This window comes from Mesocricetus auratus, unplaced genomic scaffold (assembly GCF_017639785.1).
Source record: "Mesocricetus auratus isolate SY011 unplaced genomic scaffold, BCM_Maur_2.0 Super-Scaffold_100027, whole genome shotgun sequence".
Taxonomy (NCBI): domain Eukaryota; kingdom Metazoa; phylum Chordata; class Mammalia; order Rodentia; family Cricetidae; genus Mesocricetus; species Mesocricetus auratus.
In genome coordinates, this window is record NW_024429208.1 from 15,905,977 (window position 1) to 15,932,338 (window position 26,362).

At 46.3% G+C, this 26,362-nt stretch overlaps 2 protein-coding genes across 2 annotated transcripts in view; both read right to left on the reverse strand.

Moving 5' to 3' along the window:
* Window positions 1-26,362, reverse strand: part of Ank3 (ankyrin 3) — a 561,730-nt gene that overhangs the window by 507,196 nt on the left and 28,172 nt on the right. The gene's annotated exons all lie outside the window — the stretch shown is intronic.
* LOC121134395 lies at window positions 265-4,877 on the reverse strand. The gene is given in 1 exon segment (XM_040732588.1): window positions 265-4,877. A coding segment is annotated over 1 exon segment (4,611 nt). The 5' UTR covers window positions 4,876-4,877.

Sequence of the window (26,362 nt, forward strand, 5' to 3'; positions counted from 1 at the left end):
CTTGTGGCCAGGTCTTTCCTAGGGGTGGCAGGGGAGACTGTATATTTTGAGTCATCTCATGGGCCCCGACTGTGGAGATATCCCAGGTCTCCAGCCCGGCGGCCAGGTGGCAGAAGTCGGGAGTGAGGGCGGGCCACCAGGTACCCGGCGCGTGGTAGCCTGAGAGAGACCAGACCATCTCCCCCGTCTGGGAGAACACCTGCCAAGTTAAGAGCTGCGGGGTGTGAGGGCTTCCCTCTACTCGCACAAAGTACAGTAAAATAATTAAACAACTCGGGAGAGTCTTATCTTTAGAGGGTTCTGGGTGCGATGGGCTGTCCATGTTCCTTGTGGCTGAGGGTCGTTTGATCGGACTGGCTTGACGTGGCTCGCGTGGATCCAAGCAGCAATCCCGTCAACCTTTACCGAGGTAGGGGTGGTCAACAGAACCAAATATGGTCCCTTCCAGCGAGGTTCGAGGTTTTTGGTCTGATGGCGTCTGACCCAGACAGCGTCTCCGATCTGATACGGATGGGGCACGACCGGATTGTCTCTTTGGTCCCGGTACGCCTGGGCTAGAGGTTCCCACACCTCCTTCTGGACCAGCTGGAGGGACTGTAGATGGGCTTGTAGAGAAGGGGTATTAGCATAGTCAGAAACATCGGGGCCTAAGAAATTAACAATAGGCACCGGGGCCCCAAACAGGATCTCAAATGGGGTTAACCCATGTGGTCCGGGCGTGTTCCTAGCCCGATACAGGGCAAGTGGTAGCAGGAGGACCCAGTCTCTAGTGCCAGTTGCAAGCGTTAATTTGGTTAAGGTCTCCTTAATCGTTCTGTTCATTCTCTCTACCTGTCCTGAGCTCTGGGGTCTGTATGCACAATGTAGTTTCCAATCAATCCCCAACAAGGTGGCCACTGTTCTGCTTACCTGGGAGATGAAGGCGGGACCATTATCTGACCCTACTACCTGAGGCATCCCATATCGGGGGAAGATTTCTTCCAATAGCTTCTTGGCCACCACAGCGGCAGTCTCGTGTCTTGTCGGGAATGCCTCCGGCCATCCTGAAAAGGTATCTACAAAAACCAGTAGATATTTATATCCATACTTGCCCGGTTTTATTTCAGTAAAGTCTACTTCCCAGTGAGTGCCGGGCCTGTGACCTCTGGTTCTTATACCCGGAGGCAGCTTGATTTTAGAAGCATTCACCCTGGCGCAGGCGTCACAACGTTCGGTGATTTCTTTGAGAAGATCGTTCTTCTGTAGAAAGAAGTAGACCTCTTCCTCCCGTTCCAGAAGCTTTTTCATTTTCTGGTAGCTGAGATGCGTGAGGCGATGCAGCCAGGAGATCAAATGGCGGCCCATTTCGTAGGGCAACACTACCTTTCCTTGGTACATCCATTTCCCAGTTTTTAGATCTTCCCGTGCTCCCAGGGAGCGCAGAGCCTTGACATCTTGTTCCGTGTATTCCCATCGGGAGTCATCATGATGAGGTCTAGAGTCAACCGATAGGACTTCGACCCGTTTTCCCTCGGTGGCGGCCGCCCTCGCTGCCCAGTCAGCCATCCTGTTGCCTCTTGCAACTGGAGTGTCCCCTTTCTGGTGCCCCGGGCAATGGATGATACTGAGAGCTCGCGGCAGATGGATGGCCTGTAGCAAGGCTAGTATTTCTTTTTTATTTTTAATCTCTTTTCCCTCCGAAGTAAGTAAACCTCTCCTTCTGTATATTTCGCCATGGATGTGGGCCGTGGCGAAGGCATATCTGCTGTCGGTATACACCGTCAATCTCCTTCCCTCCGCCAGTCTTAGAGCCTGGGTCAGAGCTACGAGCTCCGCTTTCTGAGCGGAGGTTCCTGCAGGTAGAGCTTGGGACCATATTACCTGATCTTCCGTGGTCACCGCCGCTCCGGCCCGCCGCTCTCCGTGCTCCACGAAGCTGCTCCCGTCCGTGTACCAGACGTGTTCAGGGTTGGGGAGGGGCAAGTCTGAGAGGTCTGGGCGAGTGCCATGTACCTCGGCCAGAATCTGCTGACAGTCATGGTGTTCGGGGGTGCCAGGGAGAGGTAGGAGGGTGGCCGGATTTAAGGCCACCGGGGCCCCATACCGGATTCGGTCGGTATCTAATAGTAAGGTTTGGTAATGAGTCATTCTCGCATTGGTGAGCCATCTGTCCGGAGGTTGCCGGATGATTGCTTCAACAGCATGCGGGGCCAGAATGGTAAGGGGTTGACCCATAGTCAGTTTGCCAGAATCTTTAACCAGAATTGCTATCGCCGCTACCATCCGGAGGCAGGGTGGCCATCCTGCGGCCACTGAGTCCAGTTTCTTGGATAAATAGGCCACCGGCCTCCTCCATGGTCCCAGCTTCTGGGTTAACACCCCCTTCGCGTAGCCCTGTCTTTCGTCAACGTATAACTCGAAGGGCTTCAGCAAGTCGGGCAGTCCCAGGGCCGGGGAGTGTAGGAGGGCCTGTTTGATATTCTCAAAGGCCTGCTGCTGGTCCGTTCCCCAGTTATAGGGGATACCGGTCCGCGTGAGGGGATAGAGGGGAGCGGCCAACTCAGCGAAACCCGGGATCCAGAGGCGGCAGAACCCTGCGGTCCCCAGGAATTCCCGTAATTGACGGGGGGTTCTTGGGGCGGGAATGTTCAGAATGGTTCGCTTTCTGGCCTCAGTTAGCCACCTCTGCCCCTCCCTTATTTTGTAGCCCAGATAGGTCACTTGTTTTAAACAGAGCTGGGCTTTTTTGGCCGACGCCCGGTACCCCAGACTCCCCAAGACCTGGAGTAGGGTCTCGGTACCCCGGCGACAGTCTTCCTCTGACGTAGCCGCCAGCAGCAAATCATCTACGTACTGGAGCAGAATCAGAGAGGGGTGCTGGACCCGAAAAACGGCTAGATCCCGGTGCAGTGCCTCGTCAAAGAGAGTGGGGCTGTTCTTAAACCCTTGGGGTAGCCTTGTCCAGGTCAGCTGACCGGAGATTCCCCGAGCTGGGTCTCTCCATTCAAAGGCAAATAACAACTGGCTGTTGGGGTGTAGCCTCAAGCAAAAGAAGGCATCCTTGAGGTCCAGGACCGTATACCAGACGTGGGTAGGCGATAGCCCACTAAGGAGGTTGTAGGGGTTGGGCACTGTGGGGTGTAGATCTTCAACCCGTTTATTAACCTCTCGGAGGTCCTGGACTGGTCTGTAGTCCCCCGTTCCTGGTTTTCTGACAGGTAATAGAGGGGTGTTCCAGGGGGACTTACAGGGTACGAGGATCCCTTGATCCAACAGTCTATTGATGTGAGGAGCTATGCCTTCTCTGGCTTCCTTGGACATTGGGTACTGCTTTACGGCGATTGGGATGGCGTTCGCTTTCAGGGACACAATTATGGGTGGCTGGCTATCGGCGAGACCCATGCCCCCGGTCTCTGCCCATGCTTGGGGGTACTTGAGTAGCCATCCCTCCATATCGGTTGGGGCCTTTTTGCTTCGTTCATGTAGTCTATATTCATCTTCATGCAACGGCTTTCCCGACGGGTCAGTGATGCTGACCCCAGTCTTTTCAAAATGTATCTGAGCCTTTAGTTTAGTTAATAAGTCCCTACCCAGTAATGGGTATGGACAGTCTGGGACATGGAGGAAGGAGTGGGTTACCTTGCCAGTCGCTAGTTGCACTTGCCGGTCGGTGGTCCAGCGGTAGGTCTTCCCTCCTGTGGCTCCCTGGACCCAGGCCGTGCGGCCGCTCAACGTGCCAGGAGACCTGGTCAAAACGGAGTGCTGTGCCCCTGTATCCACCAGGAAGGTGACGGGGTGCCCCCCAACGTGTAGGGTTAGCCGCGGCTCGGGGGGGGGCTCCTGGCCTCGACTCCCCTAGTCTTCTAGGTTTAGGAGAGAAGTTGAGGCCTGGGGTCTTGTATTTCTGTTCCAATTTTGCTTCTTTGGGCACTCCCGAGCCCAATGTCCCCGTTCTTTGCAGTAGGCACACTGATCTTTATCTACCCTGGGTCCTCTTCGATCTCCTCCTTGTCTATCCTGCCGCTGTCTCTGTCCTGACACTACAGTGGCCATCAACCGTGAAAGCTCCCTCTGTCTCCTTTTATCCCTGGCATTTTCTCTCTCTTCCATCTCCTTTCGCTGCCTTTCCTCCCTCTCAATGTTTTCTCTTCTCCAACGCTCTTCTCTCTCTTCCTGGCTCTCTCTATTATTGAATACCTTCTCTGCCTCCTTTAGCAAATCAGGGACCGTATACCCCTGTAAATTGTCCAGCCTCTGTAACTTATTACGGATATCTGGGGCGGACTGCCAGATAAACGCCATGGCAAGACCAGTGGCTTGTCCTGGGTCCTCCGGATCGTAAGGCGTATACATGCGGTATGCCTCCTTCAATCTCTCGAGGAACGCGGCGGGCGTTTCCTCTGCTCGCTGCAAAACCTGTTTTACCTGAGCCAAATTGGTGGGGCGCCGAGCTGCCCCCCGGAGACCTGCTATGAGCAACTGGCGGTAGAGACGAAGATGGGTCCTACCTGCCTCAGTAGCAAAATCCCATTCCGGCCTGGTTAAGGGAAAGGCCGCATCGATCTCATTAGGGAGCTGGGTAGGCTGTCCGTCCGCTCCCCTCACATTCTTCCCCGCCTCGAGGAGGACCCGCTGCTTCTCCTCAGTGGTCAGTAGCACCTGTAAAAGCTGTTGGCAATCGTCCCAGGTGGGTTGATGAGTCACTAGGACTGATTCTAAAAGGGAGATCAATTGCAAGGGATCTTTAGAAAAAGGAGGATTATTGTTTTTCCAATTATAGAGATCGGAGGCGGAGAACGGCCAGTACTGCAGCTGGCCGTCCGGGCCGGTACGCAGAGGCAGGGCGGTGGAGTCCGCAGGGGCCTGTTCTCGTCGCCCCCTGAGGCGGCTTGCCATAGGTGAGGGGGCTGCCTCATCAGTCGCAGCAGGGCGTTCGGCAGGCATGGCCTCTGCCTCATTAGCCGCCTCGTGGGGTGCCTCTTGATATGGAGGCGGCTCAGACAGGAGATCCATAAGCAGAGTCTCTTCCCCTGCAGGCAGGACCTTAGGTTTGGGGAGGGGGGGCGCCTTAGGAGAGGCTTGCACAAGAGCTGGGTATAGGGCGGATCGGGAGTGGGTAGGGGCGGGGAGTGGGGTCAGGGGAGGGGGGAGAGAGGGTGCGGATGGTTTGGCAGACTTGGGGGAGAGAGAGACCACTCCAGAGAGAAACGGCTTGACCCATGCAGGCGGTTTCTGAACCAGAGCTTCCCAGGTGATGATGTCACCTGGTCAGGGTGTCCATGTGGCCCTGAGTCCATGACTTTTTCTTTTACCTGCCTAATGATGTCTAGGCTAAATGTGCCATCCCGCGGCCACCCGACGTCGAAGGTGGGCCATTCGGAGGCACAGAAAGCTACCCATTTCTTTTTGTGCACTTCAGCGGATTGGTTATGCGCATATTCCTGAATTTCTTTCCAGTGTTCGAGACTGAGGGACAAAGGGGTGGTAATTGCTTGTCCCATTTCTTCCGAAAGGATGAAGACACAAATACCAGTTACAAGAAACAAACACAGAGACAGACAAAGAAGTCGCGCGGCGCGGCTTCGGCGCAAAACCGAAAGCAAATTCTCAGATGGGAGGGCAACCTGCCTCTCTCCCTCCCTCAGTAGGGCTGAAAATCCCTCTCCTTGAGGGACGGCTCCAAACAGGACGGAAAAATGCCTGGGCATAGACCCGTGAGAGCCAAAAATCAGACGCTCCTGGGACGTCTCCCGGAGCCTCAGTGGGGGGGGGTTACGAACCCGTCGTTCCCCCCCTACCGCCAATTACAGATGTACACAGCTGAGTACTACGGACGCAGGCGCGGTTTCAGAGACACATACGATCGGGCGGGCAGACACTAGAGGACACAAGACACCAGACAAACAGCGGATCCGCACAGTCAGCTTACCTCCCAGTGGTGGGTCGGTGGTCCCTGGGCGGGGGTCTTCATCCCGGACGAGCCCCCAAATGAAAGACCCCCGTACCTGGGATACTTTCAATCTGAGAGACCCCCCCAAGGATCAGCGAGGCCACATGTATGGATGCAATCAGCAAGAGGTTTTATTGATCACACATACGGGTACCCGGGCGTCTTGGTCTCGGGAACCAAGCGTGCCCAGATGGGGAACGGGGATGCTTTATATAGCGAAAAGCGTGGGTACAGAAGCGGATGCATGGTCACAGGATTTCCATTGGTCAAATTTAATGAGGTGAGAGGTTAGACTGGGGCCACCTGGCTTGAATACAAGGAAGTCGCAGGTGGCTGACTTAGCTTTCATCTCGGGCACATTGTGGATGGGAAACTCCCCAGTTTTAACTCCCCAGTTTCGGATGGCCGACCATTAATATCCTGTTTGTCAAGCCCTCGAGGCACCAGGGGCCCTCGACCTTAGCGTGAACTCAGACAGTTCCTGGTGGGCTATGTCGGGAGGGGGTCTTTCAATTGGCTTTCAACTTCTAAAAATAGACCCTGTGTTTAGCAAAAATCAAGATAAAATGTTTTGGACAATGAAAAGAAAAACAGCCTACGAATTTAATGCCACCAGACTTCTACCAAACAATAGAAACCAGAGGAATGAAAGAAACAAACAAAATTAAAAAAAAAAAAAACAAACAAATAGCCCGGAATTGGTGGTGCATGCCTTTAATCCCAGCTTTTGGGAGACAGAGTTAAGCGGATCTCTGTGAGTTTGAGGCCAGCCTGGTCTACAGAGTGAGTGCCAGGATAGGCTCCAAAGCTACACAGAGAAACCCTGTCTTGAAAAACCAAAAACCAAAAAAAAAAAAATGAAAAAGAAAGAAAAAAAGAAAAGAACCAAAAAATGCCTGGACAGTGAATAGATGAAAAATATAAGAGGTATTGCTGGAAAACATTTGAAAACTGTAAAATATCATGTATACATCTAACTTTGTAACATAAAAGCGTGACATATACAGTTTATAACACATATATAAGTAAAATGCTGGATAAAAAAACAAAACTGCAATGTTCTACTAATGGCATTATGTTGTCTAAAGAAATGACATTAAATGTGTAAATTTATAGTCATGAGCAAATAAATGAAATTATGTAAGATATGAAGATAGTTGTACCGAAAGGAAGACAAAAAACAAAAAGAAATACTAGCAAATATGTTAGGTGACCAGGGTATGGATGCATACATTTGCATTCCCAGCATTTGGGAGATAGAGGTAGGAAGACCAAGAGTTTAAGGTTCTCTTTAGGTATAAGAGAACCTGTCTCAAAAACAAAAAAGTGTGTGTGTGTGTGTGTGTGTGAGTGTGTGTGTGTGTGTGTGAATCACGTGCTAATGAGAACACAAAATAATATTTATGAACCAAGTCACATCAATAATTTTATTTAACACAAATATTTTATATTCCAAGTTTCTCCAAAGAAGCCAGAAATATATAGGTCTACTCTCATGGTTTGGTCTTTATGTAGTATACTGTCACTGACTGAATGGGAGTGACCTATCTCTAATCAGAATCTTCTAGAGAAAATTGTGGGTCTCCTCAAACATTAAGTAGGCACGGTAGATGTTCTCGATCCTTGCCTTATTTTAAGCATCTTTGCACTCTTCTGTATTTTGTTTTGTTTTGTTTTGTCTTGTTTTGTTTTGTTTAAAGGCAGGGTCTCATGTAGGCGAGGCCAGCTTTGAACTCTCTACATAGTTGAGGTTGACCTTCAACTCAAGGCCCTCAGGGCTCCTCCTTCAGAGTGATGCATTATCAGCTTGTGCCACGGCTCCCCACCCCAACCTGGTGCTGCCCATTTACTTCTTAAATGGCTTCCACATACCTTGCATACACACACACACAAAAAGACTTTTCAGTAATTTCTATTGGATAGCCAAAAAGAATTTTTCCCCTCCACTTCCCAGTTTCTAAGCAAGATGAATAAAGACATCTCTAAATCAAACCAGAAGGCTTTTGAAATTGTTCTTTGAGCCAAATGAAGGCATAATTATCTTTTAAAGTACCTCATTTTCTACAGAGGGGAAAAAACGAAATGAGAAGATTTATGCGAGTAATCCCAGGCCCAGCAGGATCCTTCAAATGCAGCCAGGGTCTCTCTTTTGGTGAATAACTCTCCACACACAGGCTGACCCTCTTTGCTCCGCCATCTCCTCTAGCAAATCACATAAAGGAGGAGATGAGCATGTCTCTGAGTCATGTACCATGGAGGTGTTCAATACACATTATGGGGACAGACAGTTTTCCAATCAGTGAGAAAAGCCACCCATGGATGTTGACTTAGAAAAATGAGCTTGAATAGAGGCCCAACTTACGACAGTTTTAGCTTGAAAAGTGGTGAGTCATTGCTGTTCTCTCTGGCTGCTCAAATTTAGACACAGAAACTCAGGTATATTTTAGGAGTAATTGTGGTCTGCGGGGTTGATTAGGACTGCCACTTTAATTACTGGAAAATGATAAGATTTTTTTTAATCCAAGTATCTTAAATGCCTTTCATTGAATTTGAGAATATTTATAGAAACATGGGTTTAACTATGTCCATGTGTCAACTATGTCCTAATGAAATGATGCTCAGAATTGGCAATTCTCTTTTTGTCTTCTGTATCCGTTCTTTCTATTATTGCTGTGATAAAAATACACAACAAAAGCAACTTAAAAGCAGGAAGGGTTTGTTCTGAGTCACCATTAGGGGGGCCACAGTCCATCACTGTGCGGAAGGCCAGTGAAGGGGCTCAGAGCACATTGAATCAGGAGTCAGAGAGAGCAACAGTGGTGCTGATGCTGGCTTCTCCTCTTTATGTAGTCCAGGATGCCAGCCGGTGGGATGGTACTGCCCACATTGAAGGTGGGTCTTCCTTCCTCATCACACCTCCCTGGAAACATCCTTATAAACACACCCAGTGGCTGTTTCCTTGGCGACTCTAAATCTAGTCAAGCTGACAATGAAAATGGTCCAGCACATTATCCAATTTATATTAGCTGCAGTTGCTAGGCATCATCGAGAACGAAACAAAATTTAAAATCTGTACCCATTCTATGAAAAAAAAATCATTGATCTTAGAAATTTTTAAGCTACTCCTTATAATACAGTTCGTATTCTAAAAAGTTCATTTGCACAGGAATGATTTAAAAAGAACAATAGTTTTTTTGCCATTATTTGCCTTAAAAAATGAATTCCCAGTGAGATGTTAAACATCAGAAAAATGAACATCCCTGCCCTTGATGTGCCTGAGGCACTTGCTGCCTGCAGTTCTCCATAAGTGAATGCCACCCTGGGCTGTCCCTGGAATGTTGCTGGAAGCCAGAATAAAACAGAGAGCCAGGTGGTCAGTCTGCACCGTGTGGCTTCTCACAAAGCAGAAAACAGCAGCGCCCAAAACTGCACTCAGCCAGAGCTGGGAAAAAACGCTGACATAGATGTGAACCGAGATGTGAGCCTGTTACAGAAGGAAGACCCCGTGTCACCAGCAAGGACAAGGCAGGAGCTTTCAGGGACAAGCAGTGGGCTTGGATGAATGGGTTCAGGGCTGCATGAGAACACCAGACGGAGGGGACGGTGTATCTCTCGCTCTTCAGGCTGGTTGCCAAGTTCCTGTGTGGAAACACTGATTAAGAAGCCTGCTGAGGCTGGAGTCCACTAGGTGAGGAAGAATGCTCAAACTGAGGTCAGATTACACAGGACACAGCGTTGAAGCTTTGGTATTTATTGAGCCATGGAAACCCTGGATGTGATTTAACAAGAGAGTTTGCTTTTGAAAAGCTACACACACACACACACACACACACACACACACACACACACACACACACACACACATCCCCGGGAAGGAAAATATGGAGCAGGGACTGAAAAAAAGTAAATCTAGAAAGAAGAAAACTAGTCCAAAGACAAGTGCCCTGGTCTGGGGTCTTTGGCATTGGCCAGAATGGAGACTCCCATGCAAACCCCCGAGTGGACTAAGGCAATGGGTTGATTTGAGGAATGAATGAAAACTGCCTGAGATGATTGGAACCCAAGGAACTTCAACATTTAGCTCAGCAGAGAAAGGAAGTGTTCCTTCTGGAAAGGGGAGGTGAGGGAATGTGGGAAAGCACAGACTACCACAGCCAAGAAATACCAGCGAGGAAGCTGTTAGGAGCAAGGAAGATGGGCCTAGGATGTGTCATCTGGACATCCCTGCTGGCCTTACCAAGAGATGCTGTGTGGAAGGCTCAGAGCAAAGCCACACACCACAGCCGATGGCAAAGTGTCAGCAGGCAGGAAGTCCAGGAGAGACCAGTAGGGGGTACTTCCATCAAAACCTTCCTTTGTTTGTTTGCTTTATTCTTTGAGATACGGTCTGGACTTCAACTATGTAGCCAAGAAGGGCCTTGAACTTCTGTTCTTCCTACCTCTATAGATGTGTCCGCTCACACCTTTTTATGTGTTGGGAATGGAATCCAGGACTTCTTGCATGCTGGGCTAGCCCACTACAACTTGAGCTACAACCCAACCTTGACATGTCAGACTTTCTAATATATTGTATTATGCAGCTGAGTCAAATGGAAGTGTATGGGGGTAGGGGGACTGTGCCTGGGCACATATTACATATGCACATAACGTCATAATCCACACAGTTTCTTAAAATGTAAATATAGTTTAATAAGAAGGCATAATAACAGTAAAGCATTTGGATGTTTGTAAACTGAAGCACTCATGGCCAGGTAATTGAATTAGACACGGAACAAGGTGAAAAGTAGACATAGAAACGGCCATTCTTAACCTCGGGTAAAGCCAAGACAGCCAAGATGATGGAAAACGGGTTCCAAACAAGGAAGAAATGCTTGCGTGGAACTCAGTTAAAACCTATCTGCTTGTTTATTAGAATGTATTTTTCTACATGAAATATGAAGTCATTTTGCCTTAATTGTGCTAGATTGCAGTGGAGACAAATGGTCTCCCCCTCCCCTCCACCCCCAGAGGCTTCACTTCAAGCATGAAGCCACACTGCCATCTACTGGCTGGCATGGCATTTTCTTTCTTTTGATCCATGATCCTATGTAGCCAAAGCTGGCCCCAAACTCACTACGTCGTGCCTCCACCTCCACAGTGCTGGGATTGCAGATGTGCACCACCGCCCTTGCTTCATGGGGTCCTGGGGATAGAATTCTATGGTTTTGTGAGATCTAGGCAAGCACTCTCCCCACTGAGACACATACTCAGCCCTTAAACATAAAATTGTTTCAGTAGCTTTTTAGATTTAAAAAATAATCTCTCTAATCACTGATTAGTGGCAGTTATTGTAATGTAGTAGTCATTTAAAATGTTAACAAATGAACAATATCTAAGCGTTTTCGTAAGACTAAGATTTCCTGTAACACCCTGTACACACTATGTTAAGATGCAATAGCAGGAAGTAGAACGAATACAAAAAGAAAGTGAGAGAAATCCTTCAAAACTGACAGTGTCTAACATGAAATGAATTCATCTCAATGTGCCTTGATGAACACCACCTCTCTATTTGTTTATTGGAACTGGAGCAAATGTAGCCCAAGGTGGCCTCAAATGCCAGGTAGCCAAGGGTTACCTTGAACCTCTACCTCTTGAGTGCTGGGGTCACAGATGCATACTGCCCAGCTACTGGATGAGCATCTTGGAGGCCTACAGCTAGTTGTTTTCATCTGGTGACCATTGTAACTCCTTGATTAAAAACATTTCTCCTCAGCTGTCTATGGCAATGCTGTCCCAAGTAATTCTATTGAACTGCTAGGCACAAGGAATATTACACATATTACTAACAGTGGCAATACTTTGTAGCAACATTGATACTAAGTTGAATTTATCACATAGTTACTATGTGTCCTTAGAGTAAACTTGCCATACATGCTTTTTTGTTTATTTGTTTTTGCTTTTGTTTTTTTGAGACAGGGTTTCTTTATAACTTTGGATCCTGTACTGGGCTCTGTAGACTAGGCCAGCCTCAAACTCATATTCACCTGTGTCTGCTTCCTGAGTGCTGGGTTAAAGGCATGCGCCACCACCACCCGGCTCTACACAAACTTTTTAAAAATTATTTATTCTAACACCATATTCTAGGCTAAGTCTGACTCAGCCTCACATCCCATGTTTACCTTGTTTCTCAACTGCATGCAGCAGCCAGGTCAAGTGATTGACCGATACAGCTCAGGTCTGTGAGCTGTGTAGGTCAGGGTGTTTGCACAAGATGAAATCAGCCCAGGACTCACTTCTCAGAACACTTCCAGTCATTAGGCAACACCTGCCTCTCCCAATCCTTGTCTTCTACTCTCATAAGAGGATTCAACCTCTGCTCCCTGTGCAGTTAGGTGTGACCTCTACAGAGATGCTTTAAGTCAACGGTTCTCAATCTGTGGATCACAACCCTTTGGGGGTTGAACGACTCTTTCACAGGGGTCATCTAAGACCATCAGAAAGCACGGGTATTTACATTATGATTCATAACAGTAGCAAGATTACAGTTAGGAAGCAGCAATGAAACTAGTTTTGTGGTTGGAGGGTCACCACAGCATGAGGAACTGTATTAAAGGGTTGCAATATCAGGAGGGGTTGGGAACCACTAGTCTACACTGTCTATGATGCTTACATGACTTACTCTCTGACTATCACAAAAAACATCTGGCAATCCTTCTAAGTCCCAGGCTAGCTAGGCACTGCCAAAGAACCAATGATAAATAGAACAAGCTGTCTTAGGAAGCCCATGAAGTAGATACAAATAAACATCAGAGAAACGTACCCCTGACGTGAAATAAAATAGATGGCATGATGCTCTTGGTGACTATGATTCTACGTGTTTTCTGTCACCAGTTAGGGACACTGTGAAGGATTTGGAATTTTATAGGGGTAATGCTTCGAATTATGGAGTGTAATATCTGTTCCATGAGAAAGGCATCAACCAACTGTGTGGCCCCACTAGAGAGTTCTGCAATATATACCCAGGAGGTGATGGTGCATGTCATTAACCCCAGTATTTAGGAGGCAGAGGCAAGTCGATCTCTGTGACTTCCAGGTCAGCCTGGTCTACAGAGTGAGTTATAGGACAGCCAGAGCTACACAGAGAAACCCTATTTCAAATCATCCCAATGTGTATGTGCGTGTGTATATAAAAGTATATGTGGCTATATAAAAACATATGTGTGTATAGATGAAGGTTATATTTTGTACTTTATATACACACACACATGCATATATAATGTATTAAGGCTTGGGGCTGTGACTCGGGTGATAGGTGGCACACAGCTGTAATCCCAGCAGGCAGTATGTAGAAAATCCAATGTCATCTTTAGTCTCAGTCATTCTTGGGAATATGAAGCCCAGTCTGAAATATATATATTCTTTGAGACAGAGAGAGAAAGAGAATCTCTATAGAATTAGAGATCATGCTAGGCAAGCTCTCTACCACCAAGATACATCTCCAGATCCTAAATTGTGCATGTGTGTGGGGGGGGTGCATGTGTATGTATGAGTATATGCATATTTATATGTGTGTATGTGCGTGTGTGCTTAGAAGCCAGAGGTCAAACAGAGGGCAAAGCCCCCTGTTGTGGTTTGAATGTGAAATGTCTCCCATAGGTCCAGGTCCCTAGGTCACGGTGAAGTTTAGGAAGTTTGGAGAATGTTAGGAGGTAGAGCTTTGCTGGAGAAAGTAGGTCACTGGAGAGTGGGGCTTTTGAGGTTTTATAACTTGGCCACACTTCCTGTTCTCCCTCAGTAGACCTTCTTCTTCTTTCTCTTCCTGTGTACAAATGTAATGCGATCAGCCAACTTCCTCCTCCTGCCACCATGGGTTCCCCTCCGGTTGCCATGTCTTCCCTGCCATGTTGGTTTCTATCCCTCTGCAACTATGGGCCAAAATAAACCCTTTTCCTCCTAAAGTGTTTTTTGCCTAAGTATCACAGCAACAGGAAAGACACTAAGGCATCCTTTATCATTCTCTACCTTCTTTTGTGACACAGGGTCTTTCAGTAACCTGAAACTGATTGACAGAGCAGCTGGCCAGTAAGCTCTGGAGACATGCCGGTCTCTGCTCTTCCCAGTGGCATTGCGGATGCCTGCCCTCATGCTCTTTTACGTGGGTGCTAGGGATCCAAACTCAGGTTACCATGCATGCACGCAGCACTAAGCAATCTCTCCAACCCCTGCATTGTTTCTTCTAAATCTGACAGACCGTGTTTGCCTTATCACTGAATTTAAAATGTTGCATTTTCTCTCTGCCCCGGGCTTGTTTAGAATCTGCTTATTTCATTTCTAGATATATGAGGCTACTCTTCCCATGTTTTAATTTAGTTTAATTCCACTGTCGTGAGTAAACATGTTCCGTAAGATGTCTGGGTTTTGAAACCTACTAAAACATGCTTTCTTAGATACAGTGTTATCAGGGGATACATTCCACATACACTTTAAAATAAGGAGCATTCTGCAGTTGTGTATAGGGTTTTACACATTTCAATTTAAGTAGTTGTAAATGTTCTGAGCTTTTGCATCCTGACCAGCTTTTGGTGAGATGGTGAAGGGTGTCTCCCAGTTCCAGTTGATACATATGCCTGGTTATTCCTTTAATTTGATGCTTGGGTGTTTATTGTTGCTATTTTGCTTCATGCGCTCTTTAACATCTGCAAAGTGCATATATTTTTGTAGTAACATTTTGATTCTGCCTACATTTTTTTCCCCGAACTTAGGTCAAATGTTCTTGCTTCTTTGTATGCTTAGTAGGGTAATATACTGTACTAATTTGGGGCTATTTTGACTATTTTTCCCATTAAGATATCTTTCTTCATCTGTCTACACTTGCTCTTACCCCCAAAGCCTAGAAGTGGTCATCCTTAAGACCTCTAACACATCTCTTTATTTAAAAGTCTACACCCGCTCTTCCTTTACAGCTTATGTCTCTTGCGAGTCTTTTTGACAACGCAATTCATCATGTCATTAAAATTGTAGGGAGCACTAATTAGTCCTAACCATTTATTAACCTGACATACTGTGCTTTTTAACTGAAGAGTTTAGTCAATCAATATTAAATATAACTATTGATAGGACTCCGTTAAGACCTCTTTCAATGTGTCTTGTTTGTCTAATTCTTTTTCCATTGTTCAAGCCTTCTTTTCTTTGTTTTTTTTTTTTGTTTGTTTTGTTTTGTTTTGCTTCCATTCTTCATTGTGCCAGTGGGATACAGCCCCAGGCATTCAGTTTGCTTTCTAATAATGAGATGTTGTCTTGAGATTTTATTTCTGCTATTGGCCTTATAGCTATAATTCTTTACTGTTTTTTGGCATTTACTCCCAAAATTGAAACCTACATTGTAGTTATGTGTCTGTGATTTCTGGCTGACGCTGAATTTGTTTGCGTGAAAAGTGGGACGGTACAACAACGTGTGTCTCCCTGGCCCTATCACTGCCGTGTCCGTACGTTTCAGAGCATTAGAAACAACCAGTCCTCACACAGTAGAAACCAGTCCTCACGCTGTAGAAACCAGTCCTCACGCTGGTTTTTTTTTTTTTTTTTTTTTTGGTGTTTACGAGACAGGGTTTCTCTGTATTGTTTTGGAGGCTATCGGTCCAGCCCGGCCTCGAACTCACAGAGATCCGCCTGCCTCTGCCTCCCGAGTGCTGGGATTAAAGGCGTGCGCCACCACCGCCCGGCTGTACCGTCTCTCTTAAGCAGTGTCCTTTGTACTGACCTTCGGCATACCACCTTCCATGCTCTTCATTCCCACTTGTAGGCCTGAGTTGAACCCCGTATCATTTCGGTTCTCCTTGAATTCTTTTCCGAGTGTAGATCAAACATTCGTGATTCTTGGCACGCGCCGTGGGATCATACATCAGGCCACCTCGGGATGCCATGTCCCTCTGATGACTGTTGGTTTTCAGTCAAGGAGGTGGGAAACTTCCTTGAATTCCAACTGCAGGGTCTGCCTCCTACACAACAGGTGCCTGTGATGCCTAGCTGCGGCTCCCCACAGATGTTATTTTAGGTTATCCATGGGGAATCGCAACTATATTGTGTAATTATCCATGAGCCAAAACGTTGGACTCATGTGGGGTATCATCTTCTCGGATTCAGGATATTTGCACTAACACTCCAACTTGGCTGGCTACACTCCCTCTTCCATGATCTATCAAGCCCATAAGCATTGGCACTGTTGGGAACTACATCCATCAAAACAAGCTGCAAGTCATCTCAGAGACAATAGCTCTATCTTCTATGAAGTCCGTGATTTGCTGCTTTTGTCTCTAGCCAGATGCATGCAGGGGAGGGCATTTGGAGAGGGTGCTGTCCGCGAAGCCCGGGGTTTCTCATGGGTGCATGCTGGAAAGCTGTATGCTGTTCTCTCTGTTTCTGCTGCCACCAAGACCTTCTTCAAAGTCCCAAGTGGGGTAGTGGGGACTGGAGAGATGGTTAGGAGTGCTTATTACTCTTCCAGAAGAGCTATATTTGGTTCCTCAAATCCACATTGGGCTGTTCACAACCACCTGCAACTCCAGCTCCAGGGGATCAGATGCCTTCTTCTGGCCTCCACAGGCATGCATGCACACAGTAAAAATAATAATAACAAATTTTTTAACTTTCCAGGTGAGATGAGAATGCGATCTGTGGCTGAGCATGCATGAGGTCCCAGGTCCAATCCCCAGCACAGCAAACAAGAACATAACTCAACACTAAGTTTGCAAGCGTTTTTCCCAGCCATGATCTCCAGTCCCTAAGTTCCTTCAGCCAGAGCTCTGGTTGTGGCCCCGTAAGTGCGCAGCAAGCCGGGCCAGATGCAGCTGTTGACAGTCCTGACCCTTGTGTCACAGGTAAGCTGTTTTAGAATAATCTCTAGTTTCCGTCTGTCCTGTGGCTTCCTGGTATCTTTAAAGGGTTGCAGATTCTTACTTTGAATTATTTTTATTCTGTTTTTTTTTTTTACCACTGTTATCTGCAAGAAGGTTTGAGTGACCATGTGACGTCTCTTGTTCTAGAAGTATCTGGAAGCAGTACAGATTTAAACTCTCAAATTACTTGAAGGTCATTTAGGCCTTTCTAACACATCACAAACTGTTTAAGTTGAGTGGTTTTGACACAATTCAAAACAAAGATATATAGACTCAGTTCACTGTGAGGTATTTCAAAGATAAGATAATGACTAAAGTAAATATGGAAAAGGCTGATCCTTGCATGGAAGGATCTTGCAATAGGAAGAGAAGCAATGGGACAGGACAGGCCAGAGAGTGGGAAGGCGAATGATGATGAATACTGTAAATGGTAGAACTGTATGAGTATCCAAGCCACAGCTTTATGTACACCTACCAAAATAATGAACAAACATATTAACAAATACTACTGAAAATATACACATCTGTGTGTATACGTATATCCTTAAGTAGGCAAGTGTGTATGTGTATGTATGTATATATGTGTGTGTACACACATATCCTTCTTTATCCTTAAGTATGAAGAAGAAGGTATACTTCCTAGAAAGCAAAAGAGCGAAAGCCAGAAATTCAACTTCTGTAATTTCTAAATATTTCTTTTTCCTTCTACTAAGATGCGGCTCATGGCAAAGTCTTTCCAATCAATAAATGGCACCATGCCCAATACAGACTATGGGGACTTAAGCACTGGCTCCTCTGGCATTTTCCTTTCTTTACCTGTGAAAAACTCATTTTTAAAACCTGTCCTATTATAGATGAGCACCGACTCCAGGCAGATCCCACACACCATCACCCTACTGCTTCCTTCCCTTCAGCCTCTTTGCTTTGGAATCCCACCTCCTTGCTTGGTACTGGCAGGCGCCACATGCAGCCTTGTAGACTGAAGATACTCTGGAGCCATTTTCTCCAGGACTCCCTGTCTCCGGGTGTAGCTGGGAGAAAAGGGTTCCCAGAACCACATCTACAAGAAAGGGTGCCCTGCCACCCACTGCAAGCTCCTGGGCCTCCTCATCTTACATCCGGCCCAGTTAGGCCACAAAATCATCATTGCTCCTTCCAGGTTCAGTTTTTAAATGATTCTGTTTTTGTTGTCATTTTTTGTTTTGTAGATATATTTATTTATTATGTAGTGTCCTGTCTGCATATATGCCTGCAGTCCGGAAGGGGGTGCCAGATCTCACTACAGATTGTTTTGGGCTACCACGTGGTTGCTGGGAATTGCTCTTAACCTCTGACCATCTCTCCAGCCCCAATTTTTAAATGATCCTAACACAAGTATGCACTTTTATCCCAAATTCAGATTAGGACTTGATCCAGGTCACCTGACCATAGTCTCGCCGGCGCTCAACCCCAGGCTCTTAGTAGAAGCTAAGATCAAGGAAACAGCCTGAAACCAATCCATAGAAAATGTGCAGAAAACTAGCTGACATATATCCCAAAAGAATGAACATGGCAAACAAGTTACCAAAAAGTTGTACATTTTAAAATCTGACTATTACTGGCTTTTCTGAATTATCCTGACAAACACAAAGAACTAAACAGTCAAAATAATGCTGTACTCAGCCGGTTTCCATTGTGGGATCCTCCTGCAATGGAAGGAAAATACAAGAAACATTTCCACTTGTCTCCTATTGCAACCTAAAGCACCGTCACATGACGCATTTCCAAATCATTCCTCGAGGCTAATCTATTAACACAAGATGTATTGATAACTCCTAGAGGCAAACTGCCTTGAGGACAAACCCCGTTCCTAGAATCCATTCACATATGTTTTATGAACCATAACACAATGAGAAGGATCCCATGTTGTTTACTATGTTGCCATGAGTCTCTAGAACTGAATCTAGACAATTACGTCAGGTGGAGGGACATATTTAGGTTCAATGACTAACATGGCCTTTAGGGATCAACTATGAAACTGCTCTGGGACTCTGATCTATGTTTTATTCATTGGGTCACTTGATATTTACAGAACACCTGTGACAGACCCCGTGACTTATGCAAACAGGCTTTGCGTAAGTCCTTCTAAAGTCCTGAAGAACACTTGACTTGGGAAACTCAAGAGGCCGAGGCCGTGGTGATCCCCAGACTCTTTGGTCCTCTCCCTCTCTAAGAACAATTGCATCAAAGAAAAAATCACTTGTTTGTTATGCAAGTGGCATACACTCCCTGCACCTTTAGCTATACATAGTTTTGACTGGGAAGATTAAAATTCCAGCCGAAGAAGCCACCACAGACAGTCTTGGGGAGGTTGCTCTAGTTCTCACAGACAGAACAGCCCTGAGGAGAGAGATCGGTTCTACCCAGATGACTTGTGGTTCAAGCTTTGCCTAAAATAACCAGTCCTTCAACCCTGGCTTCTTCCCTAACACAAGCCCTACTCTCATTGGCAAGTAACACAGGACTAATTATGGTGGGCCAGCTCTGCCCAGGATGCTCTCTTCCTGCTGTGCCATGAAGGGAAAGAAAAGGTAGGAACCATGATCCATGCCTCCAGAGTCTCAACTGTCCAGCCAGGGGCCATCCCATGTCCCTTATTCACGGGACAAACATGTTCAAATACTCAAGTGAAACCTCGATGGAAAAATCTCTTTAAAACCATGTCGTTTTAGAGAACAATCTGAACCCCTGTATTTCCAGCAGTTGGCCTGGCAAACCATTTCTCAGGTTGATAACCAGGGAACCTTGGCTCGGGCTCCTGAAATTCCCTGAGCCTTTGTAAACTGCATCTTCCCATCCCTGTAGCCCTAACCAGGAGTTAGCTAGGACAGAAGTGAATCCTCCGTGTTGATAAAGGAAAATGAAATGAGAAGAGCAAAGGTTTTCACACATCAGGTACCTACTCAGGGAACAGCTTCCTGCCATCACACTCTGTCTCACAAGACAAAAAACCAAACAAAAACGTGTGCGCGCGCGTGCACACACACACACACACACACACACACACACAAAACAGAGCAGAGAAGAGAGCAGGCACTGGACTGTTATGCTGGCACAAACCCTGTCTCTAACCAGCCTAGATTCCCACTGGCCTTCCCAAGACTCTTCATCCCAGATGTCCCTGGCTAATAAGAGAGAATCCACAGAGCTTATCTTATTACTGTCCCCTTGCACCGGTGTCTAGGTGCTACTTGTTCACAGTGGGATTTTACAGTTGTGAAAAATTACAGTTTTCACAACCTGTACAAGAAGGAGCCGGAGGCTGAGAAGAGGTGACCTTGACTTAATGCAAAGGTATAAAACTTACACCAGATAAGGATATCAATGTGTGTACAAAGATACCTGTGGGTGCAAAGATACCAGTGTGTGGAGGGGTGGGTATCACAGAAAGGCACATTCCCTTAAAAGCGTTAAGACTCAGTCACCTTGATACAAACCAGATGGTCCCAGCTCGCACTTTTCCTGCAAAGTTATCCATTCAAAGTCTCAAGAGCACAGAGAGAAACCAGAATCAATTGGCTTGAAAGAAACCGCTGCAGGCCAAAATGTTAACAGAACTAGCATCTTAAAAAGCTCATACTCCAAGGTGCTTAGAGAAGATAGCTTCAAATTCCAATAGTGACTGCCACAGAATAAGTCACCCATAAGCCAGATTTTTAAAGTCTGTATACTTGTTTCATGTCAGATGTAACCATGCTTGACATGGTTAGAAAGAAACCATTATATTCATAAACTCAAAATGTTTGCCAGCCCATAGACTCCCGGTGTTGATCAAGAGGATTGTAAAGGAGTAAAATACAAGGAATTTTAGTTGCCTTTATACCCAACATGAAATCCAATTTCAAAGAGTAAGTCTAGTTGAGCCTGAAGACGAAGACCTTACAGCCCAATACCAGAGAGGATAAGGTAGGAAGATCACATGTTCAAAGCCTGCTGGGGCTACAGGATGAGTTCAAGGAGAGCCTGGGCAACTTCGTGAGACTGTCTCGAACAGGAAAAAGAAATGGGGTGTCCCTGGGCTGTCGAGTTTGTCTAGCACATGCAAGGGTCTGGGTTAGATCTGCAAGAACGCAGGAGGCAAACACGAAAAATAAGCCCCCGACAATCACGCAATGGCTGATGCATCTTTATGGGACTATACTGGAAGGCAGGGTCAGGAAAAGCCTGGGAGGAATGAACTCCGGTCCTCGGTGGCTCTGTTCCTCTTGTAAGCCCCGCCACGTGCTCAGACGATGAGTTCAAAGAACTTAGCAGCACAGATCCCATTTCCTGTCAAGATGAGAGAGTAACTCCGCTTCCCCAAGGACTGCCAGAGAATGCAAATGCAAGTTAATATTTAGTATGTGAAACAAAAACAGCAAGGTTGTCTTTCATTTTTTCTGAGGTAATGAAGGTAGCGCCATACAATAAAATAGCCCAGCAAATTCCTACTTTAAAAATGGTGTTTCTGGGTTGAGTAGATGGCAGAGTGGATAAAACACTTGCCATGCAACCACCAATACTGAAACTCAAGTCCCCAAGGCCCGTGTAAATTAAAGCTAGGCAAAGACGGCATCCACCTGTAATACCAGCACTCAAGAGGCAGAGACGGGTTCTTCTGGGCAAGCTGGCCAGTTAGAATAGCTGGGATTGACTAGCTCTGGATTGAGAGAGAGAGAGAGAGAGAGAGAGAGAGAGAGAGAGAGAGAGAGAGAGAGAGAGAGAGAGAGCCTACCAAAATAGATAAAATGAGGAAACACTGAAGAAGATGCCATGCATTAACCTGGGGCCTCCACATATAAAGCACACATATGCACTGACACATACACCCTACATACATGTGAACACACCTCCACACACAAAATAAATAAATAATTTTTCTTTTGTTTTTTCAAGACAGGGTTTCTATGTATTGTTTTGGAGGCCAACCTGGAACTCACTCTGTAGACCAAGCTGGCCTCAAACTCACAGAGATCTATCTGCCTGCCTCTGCTTCCTGAGTGCTGGGATTAAAGGTGTGCATCACCAACGCCCGGCTACAAATGACTAGTTTTAAGATAAGCATTTTCAAAGACTATTACACTAGTTCCTGACTGTGCCTCGGGAGCACTGCACAAATTCACAAATGGCTGGTGTTTATGCCCTCAGCCATCTGGCACGGTGTCCAGACTGCAGCTCACAAAATACAGGAAGATAAATCCTCTGGGGCACAGGTCCTGTTCTTGAAGCCACTGTGAAGTCCCATAGGAAGGGGGGCAAAGATGCTCCTGACTTATGGGACTGCACCTTAATGAATACATGGAAAGACGAAAGTGCACATCGCATCCTTCACCTACCAGGCATCCTGGCCTACCAACACAGGATGCTGTAGGGTATCACACATTTCCCTCCGGTGACCAGAGACCAACTGGGCCCTGAGGCTTGCTGTCTCTGTCAAGCTTCTCAAGAGTATCCGGCCTGTGACACTAGGATCAAAACCCTTAATTCCAAGAATATTTTCTACTGAATGTGTAGCATACTGGTACCAAACTCCCAAGTCAGAATCTTAGAAGTGAGGAGCATTTCAGTATGAGCCATGCATTCAGAATCTGACTTTAATGCAATTTGGTTAACATTTTGGAACTGAGGGGGTGAAAAAAATCTAAATTCTATTTTATTAAAAGCATCCAGTCTCCATTCTAACTCCAGTGTAATCCCCCAACCAGAGAGCTTGGGCTCAGCACTCTTTCCAATGCCAAAGTATGCATTGTTAGCAATTCCGTACTATACACATCACAGTGGCTATTATAAAAACAAAGAGAGACAAAACAGAATCCAGGAAGGAACAGGTATTGGTACAAACCTAGAGAACTTAGCATCCATACACGTGGTTGGTGAGAACATGAAATAGTGCAGCCGCTACTAAAACCATGGGGAGTCAGTGGAGTTGTGGCTTCACACACCTTTAGTCCCAGCACTCAGGAGGAGGAAACAGGTGGACCTCTGAGAGTTTGAGTTTAAAGCCAGCTTGGTTTGTATAGTGAGTTCCAGGCCAGTCAGGGCAGCACTGAGTCAGATCTTGACTCAATAAATAAATCATAAATAAATAGTAGAGAGAGAAGAGGGGAGGAGAGAGAGAAGTATGGCGGTTCATCATAAAATTAAACATATACTTACCACATGCGCCAGCAACCATTCCTGGATACAAGCCCAAAACAACTAAAACCAGGGTCTCCATGATCAATCTATAAGCCCAGGATCATAGAATTCACAATAACCGAAATCGAGAAATAGCCCAAGATCCTACTGGTGACTGACAGATGAACAACTTCCTGTAACTCTAGCTCCAGGGGCTCAGACACCCTCTTCTGGACTCTGTTTGCACACACATGAAAAACAAAAACAAACAACAAAAAAACACCCCAGAACAATGACTTTTAAACTTTCACAAAAACCAATACCGACAATCCCTAAAGTGGTATAACGTAGACAAACCTCTGGGAATGCCTGTGGTGGATATTCTAGTACATTCCACCCTTGTCATCTGTCTGCCTAATTTATAGTCCCCCTTCAGTTGTCTCCACCTTCTCCATTTCCTCTCCCCTTCTCCCCAGTGTGCCCATGGATAGACAAGAGGCATCTATTTCCAGGAACCCAGGCAGTGGGCTCGGCACCTGTAGGCAGTTTCTCACATGCAGCATGGTCAGGCCTCAGCCCAGTTATTTCTCAGGAGTCAGGGTCAGTCTCCCCTGTACTCATGGCTCCAGCTAGAGCAATGCTTGTCAATCCTTAGCTTGTAACAGAATCACCAAAGGGATTCTAAAACAGAAACTTCACCATTGGGAACCAGCTCAGAGCTTTCCTTGCAAGTGTAAGGATTCGGTTTCAGATGCCAAGAACCCAGTTAAAAGCCAAGCATGCTAGCACACATCTATAATTACAACAATAGTAAGATGGGAGGGGGAGGCAGACCCCTAGAAGCTCATCTAGCTTAAGAGGCAGAGTTTCAGACCCAAGAGAGACAGCCTCAGAAGGGAGAAGGCTGACCCTCATTACAGGCGTCATACATGCCTGTGTACCCACACTCAAAGTGATCTGTGTGTCTCTGTCTCTTTGTCTCTGTCTCTCTGTCTTTCACTATCTCTGTCGCTGTGTATTTCTGTCTCTCTGTCTCTATCTCTCTTTACCTCTGTCTCTGTCTCTCTCTCTGGACCCACACTTCAGATGAGGCACATCTAGGTCAAAGTGAAATGCCAGTTGCATTTCTAGAATATTCCGAGTGTTCCAGGGTCGCTGCAGCTGCTAGCCTGGAGACTAGAGTTTAAAGCCAACTAAATGAAGGGATTGAGACCGTCCTTCTCTGTTGACCTATTCTAAATGTGCCCATTTCACTTTCTAAAAAGAAGGGGAAGGAGGAGCCTTGAGAAAAAGCTCTGCTTCCCTTCTTTCACGGTAGGATGGACTATCTAGGGAAACTAGAAATAACTCATCCGATTAGGGGCTGACTTAAGTCTGCTCTGCCCTCTCTACGAATTACTCATCAGAAAATTAGGATTCTGAGTAGAGAAGGTGCCCGAGAGATGTAAGAACTCCTTGGGACAAAACTATTCATAGGGCAAGGGCTAAGATTGTGCCATACTGATTATAATACTCAAAGGACACAGCAAACCACAGAGGCCACCAACTCACAGACATAAATAGGAACCAACTCTACAACAGGAGGATGGGCTGGACCGTTTGTACGTCCTTGACATCAGGGGGTGGGTGCTTCTCATGCCCAGGTGCCAGGCATTTTGTAATTACAGGGACATTACTCATTCCTGCTTAACAGAATAAATGAGGAAAGAATGCTGGGCACTTATTCTTTCACAGGCAATCTAAAGTCTTTAAAATAAGTCTTAGGCTGAGGATGGGTCTCAGCTGATCGAAAGCTTTCTAAGCATGTAGAAAGGTCTGATGCATTTGTCAGTCTCTCAGGAGGACTAGAACTGACAGATGAATATACATTTTAAGAGAGGATGTATTAGATCGGCTTACATGATATAGTCAGAATAGTACAGAAATTACTGTCTCACACTGGAGGGATCAAGAATCCAGCAGTGGCTCCGCCAGTGAGGCAGGGTGCCTTCAATAGTCCCAATCTGGCAAGGAAAGCCCGGAGGACCCCTGGAGAGTCACTGTTCTCCCATCTAGAGTGGAAGCAGGCTCTACTGTCACTGAAGGAATCTGCAGTGACACCAACAGGATGGATGTACCGGCCAGCAAATGTGAAGAATAAATGAGCATAAAGCAAAATGCTTTCTCTTTCCATGTCCTTTTATCTGGGATGTTAGCAGAAGGTGTTGCCTACATTGGGAGCGGGCTTCGGGCGTCTTATATCAGGTGCTTCTCAATCTTCTAATGCTGTGACCCTTTAATACAGTTCCTCCTGTTATGGTGATCTCTCCCACCCACCAACCATTTTGTTGCTACTTCATGATGCAATTTTGCTACTGTTATGAATTATAATGTAATTATCTGTGTTTTCCGATAGTCTTAGGCAACCCCTGTGAAAGGGTCATTTGACCTCCAAAGGGGTCAAGACCCACATGTTGAGAACCACTGGATCAATTAAGGCACTCAAGTTGCCCCGAAGGCCAACTTGATGTAGGGGATTATCTCCTCCCTGAGGTCCTCTAAACAGGTGACTCCAGGGTGTGTCAAGTTGATAATTAAACCATGGATCACACCTGGGCTCAATCCCCAGCACGGTATAAACCAGGTGTGGTGACTCTGCCTATCCACACTTGGGAGCAGTTTCAGCTCAAGATACCCAGCTACGTAGTGAGCTGGAGGCCAGCAAGGAAGCCGTCTCACAAGCAAGTCTCAAACGGGTGCATATCAGCCATGCTCAGTTTTAACACCAATAAAGCATTTTCCAAGACTGTTGTAAAACTCTTCAAACACAAGAGCTGTTATTGCATTGGCTTTAGGTGTTGGCACACTTTCTTGGGCATCTCCTATTTTTGTGAAAGAGGCTAGCTGGTCAAAGCTGTGTTATCTCCACACACATGCCGAACACGTTTCTCTCCTCTTGGGCACTTGCTGAGATGACCATTTGTGAAGACAGGGCCCAGCAGGGCATTCTTCTGGAAAACTTCCTCATCTTCACCGTTGGCCCAGAAGGTCTGTGCTCACCTAGGTGATACACTGTCCTTTTGTTAATAGATTCCAGCAGGCAGCCACTTAATCCCCTGTGATGAGACCCTTTCTGCCCTTCTGGTCATTTAGCGGGTCTTCCAGCTTTCCGGTCATGACGCATGCTCATTGTCTGGAGACTTTACCTACACCCACAGTGACACACACCCCTTTCCAAACTTTCTTCCATCTTCACCACTCCAAAGGCACATTTTGAACAGGGTCACTAATGACCTACTGTTCCCAGACCAGATAGGTGGTGTCCTTGTCTTAGCCTCTCAGAAGCCTTGGACCACATTGTCTTGAAGCCCTTCCAGTCTAGGTTTCTATGACAACACATACCTACTTTTCCTTGGCAACTCACTATGCCACTCTGCTGACATCT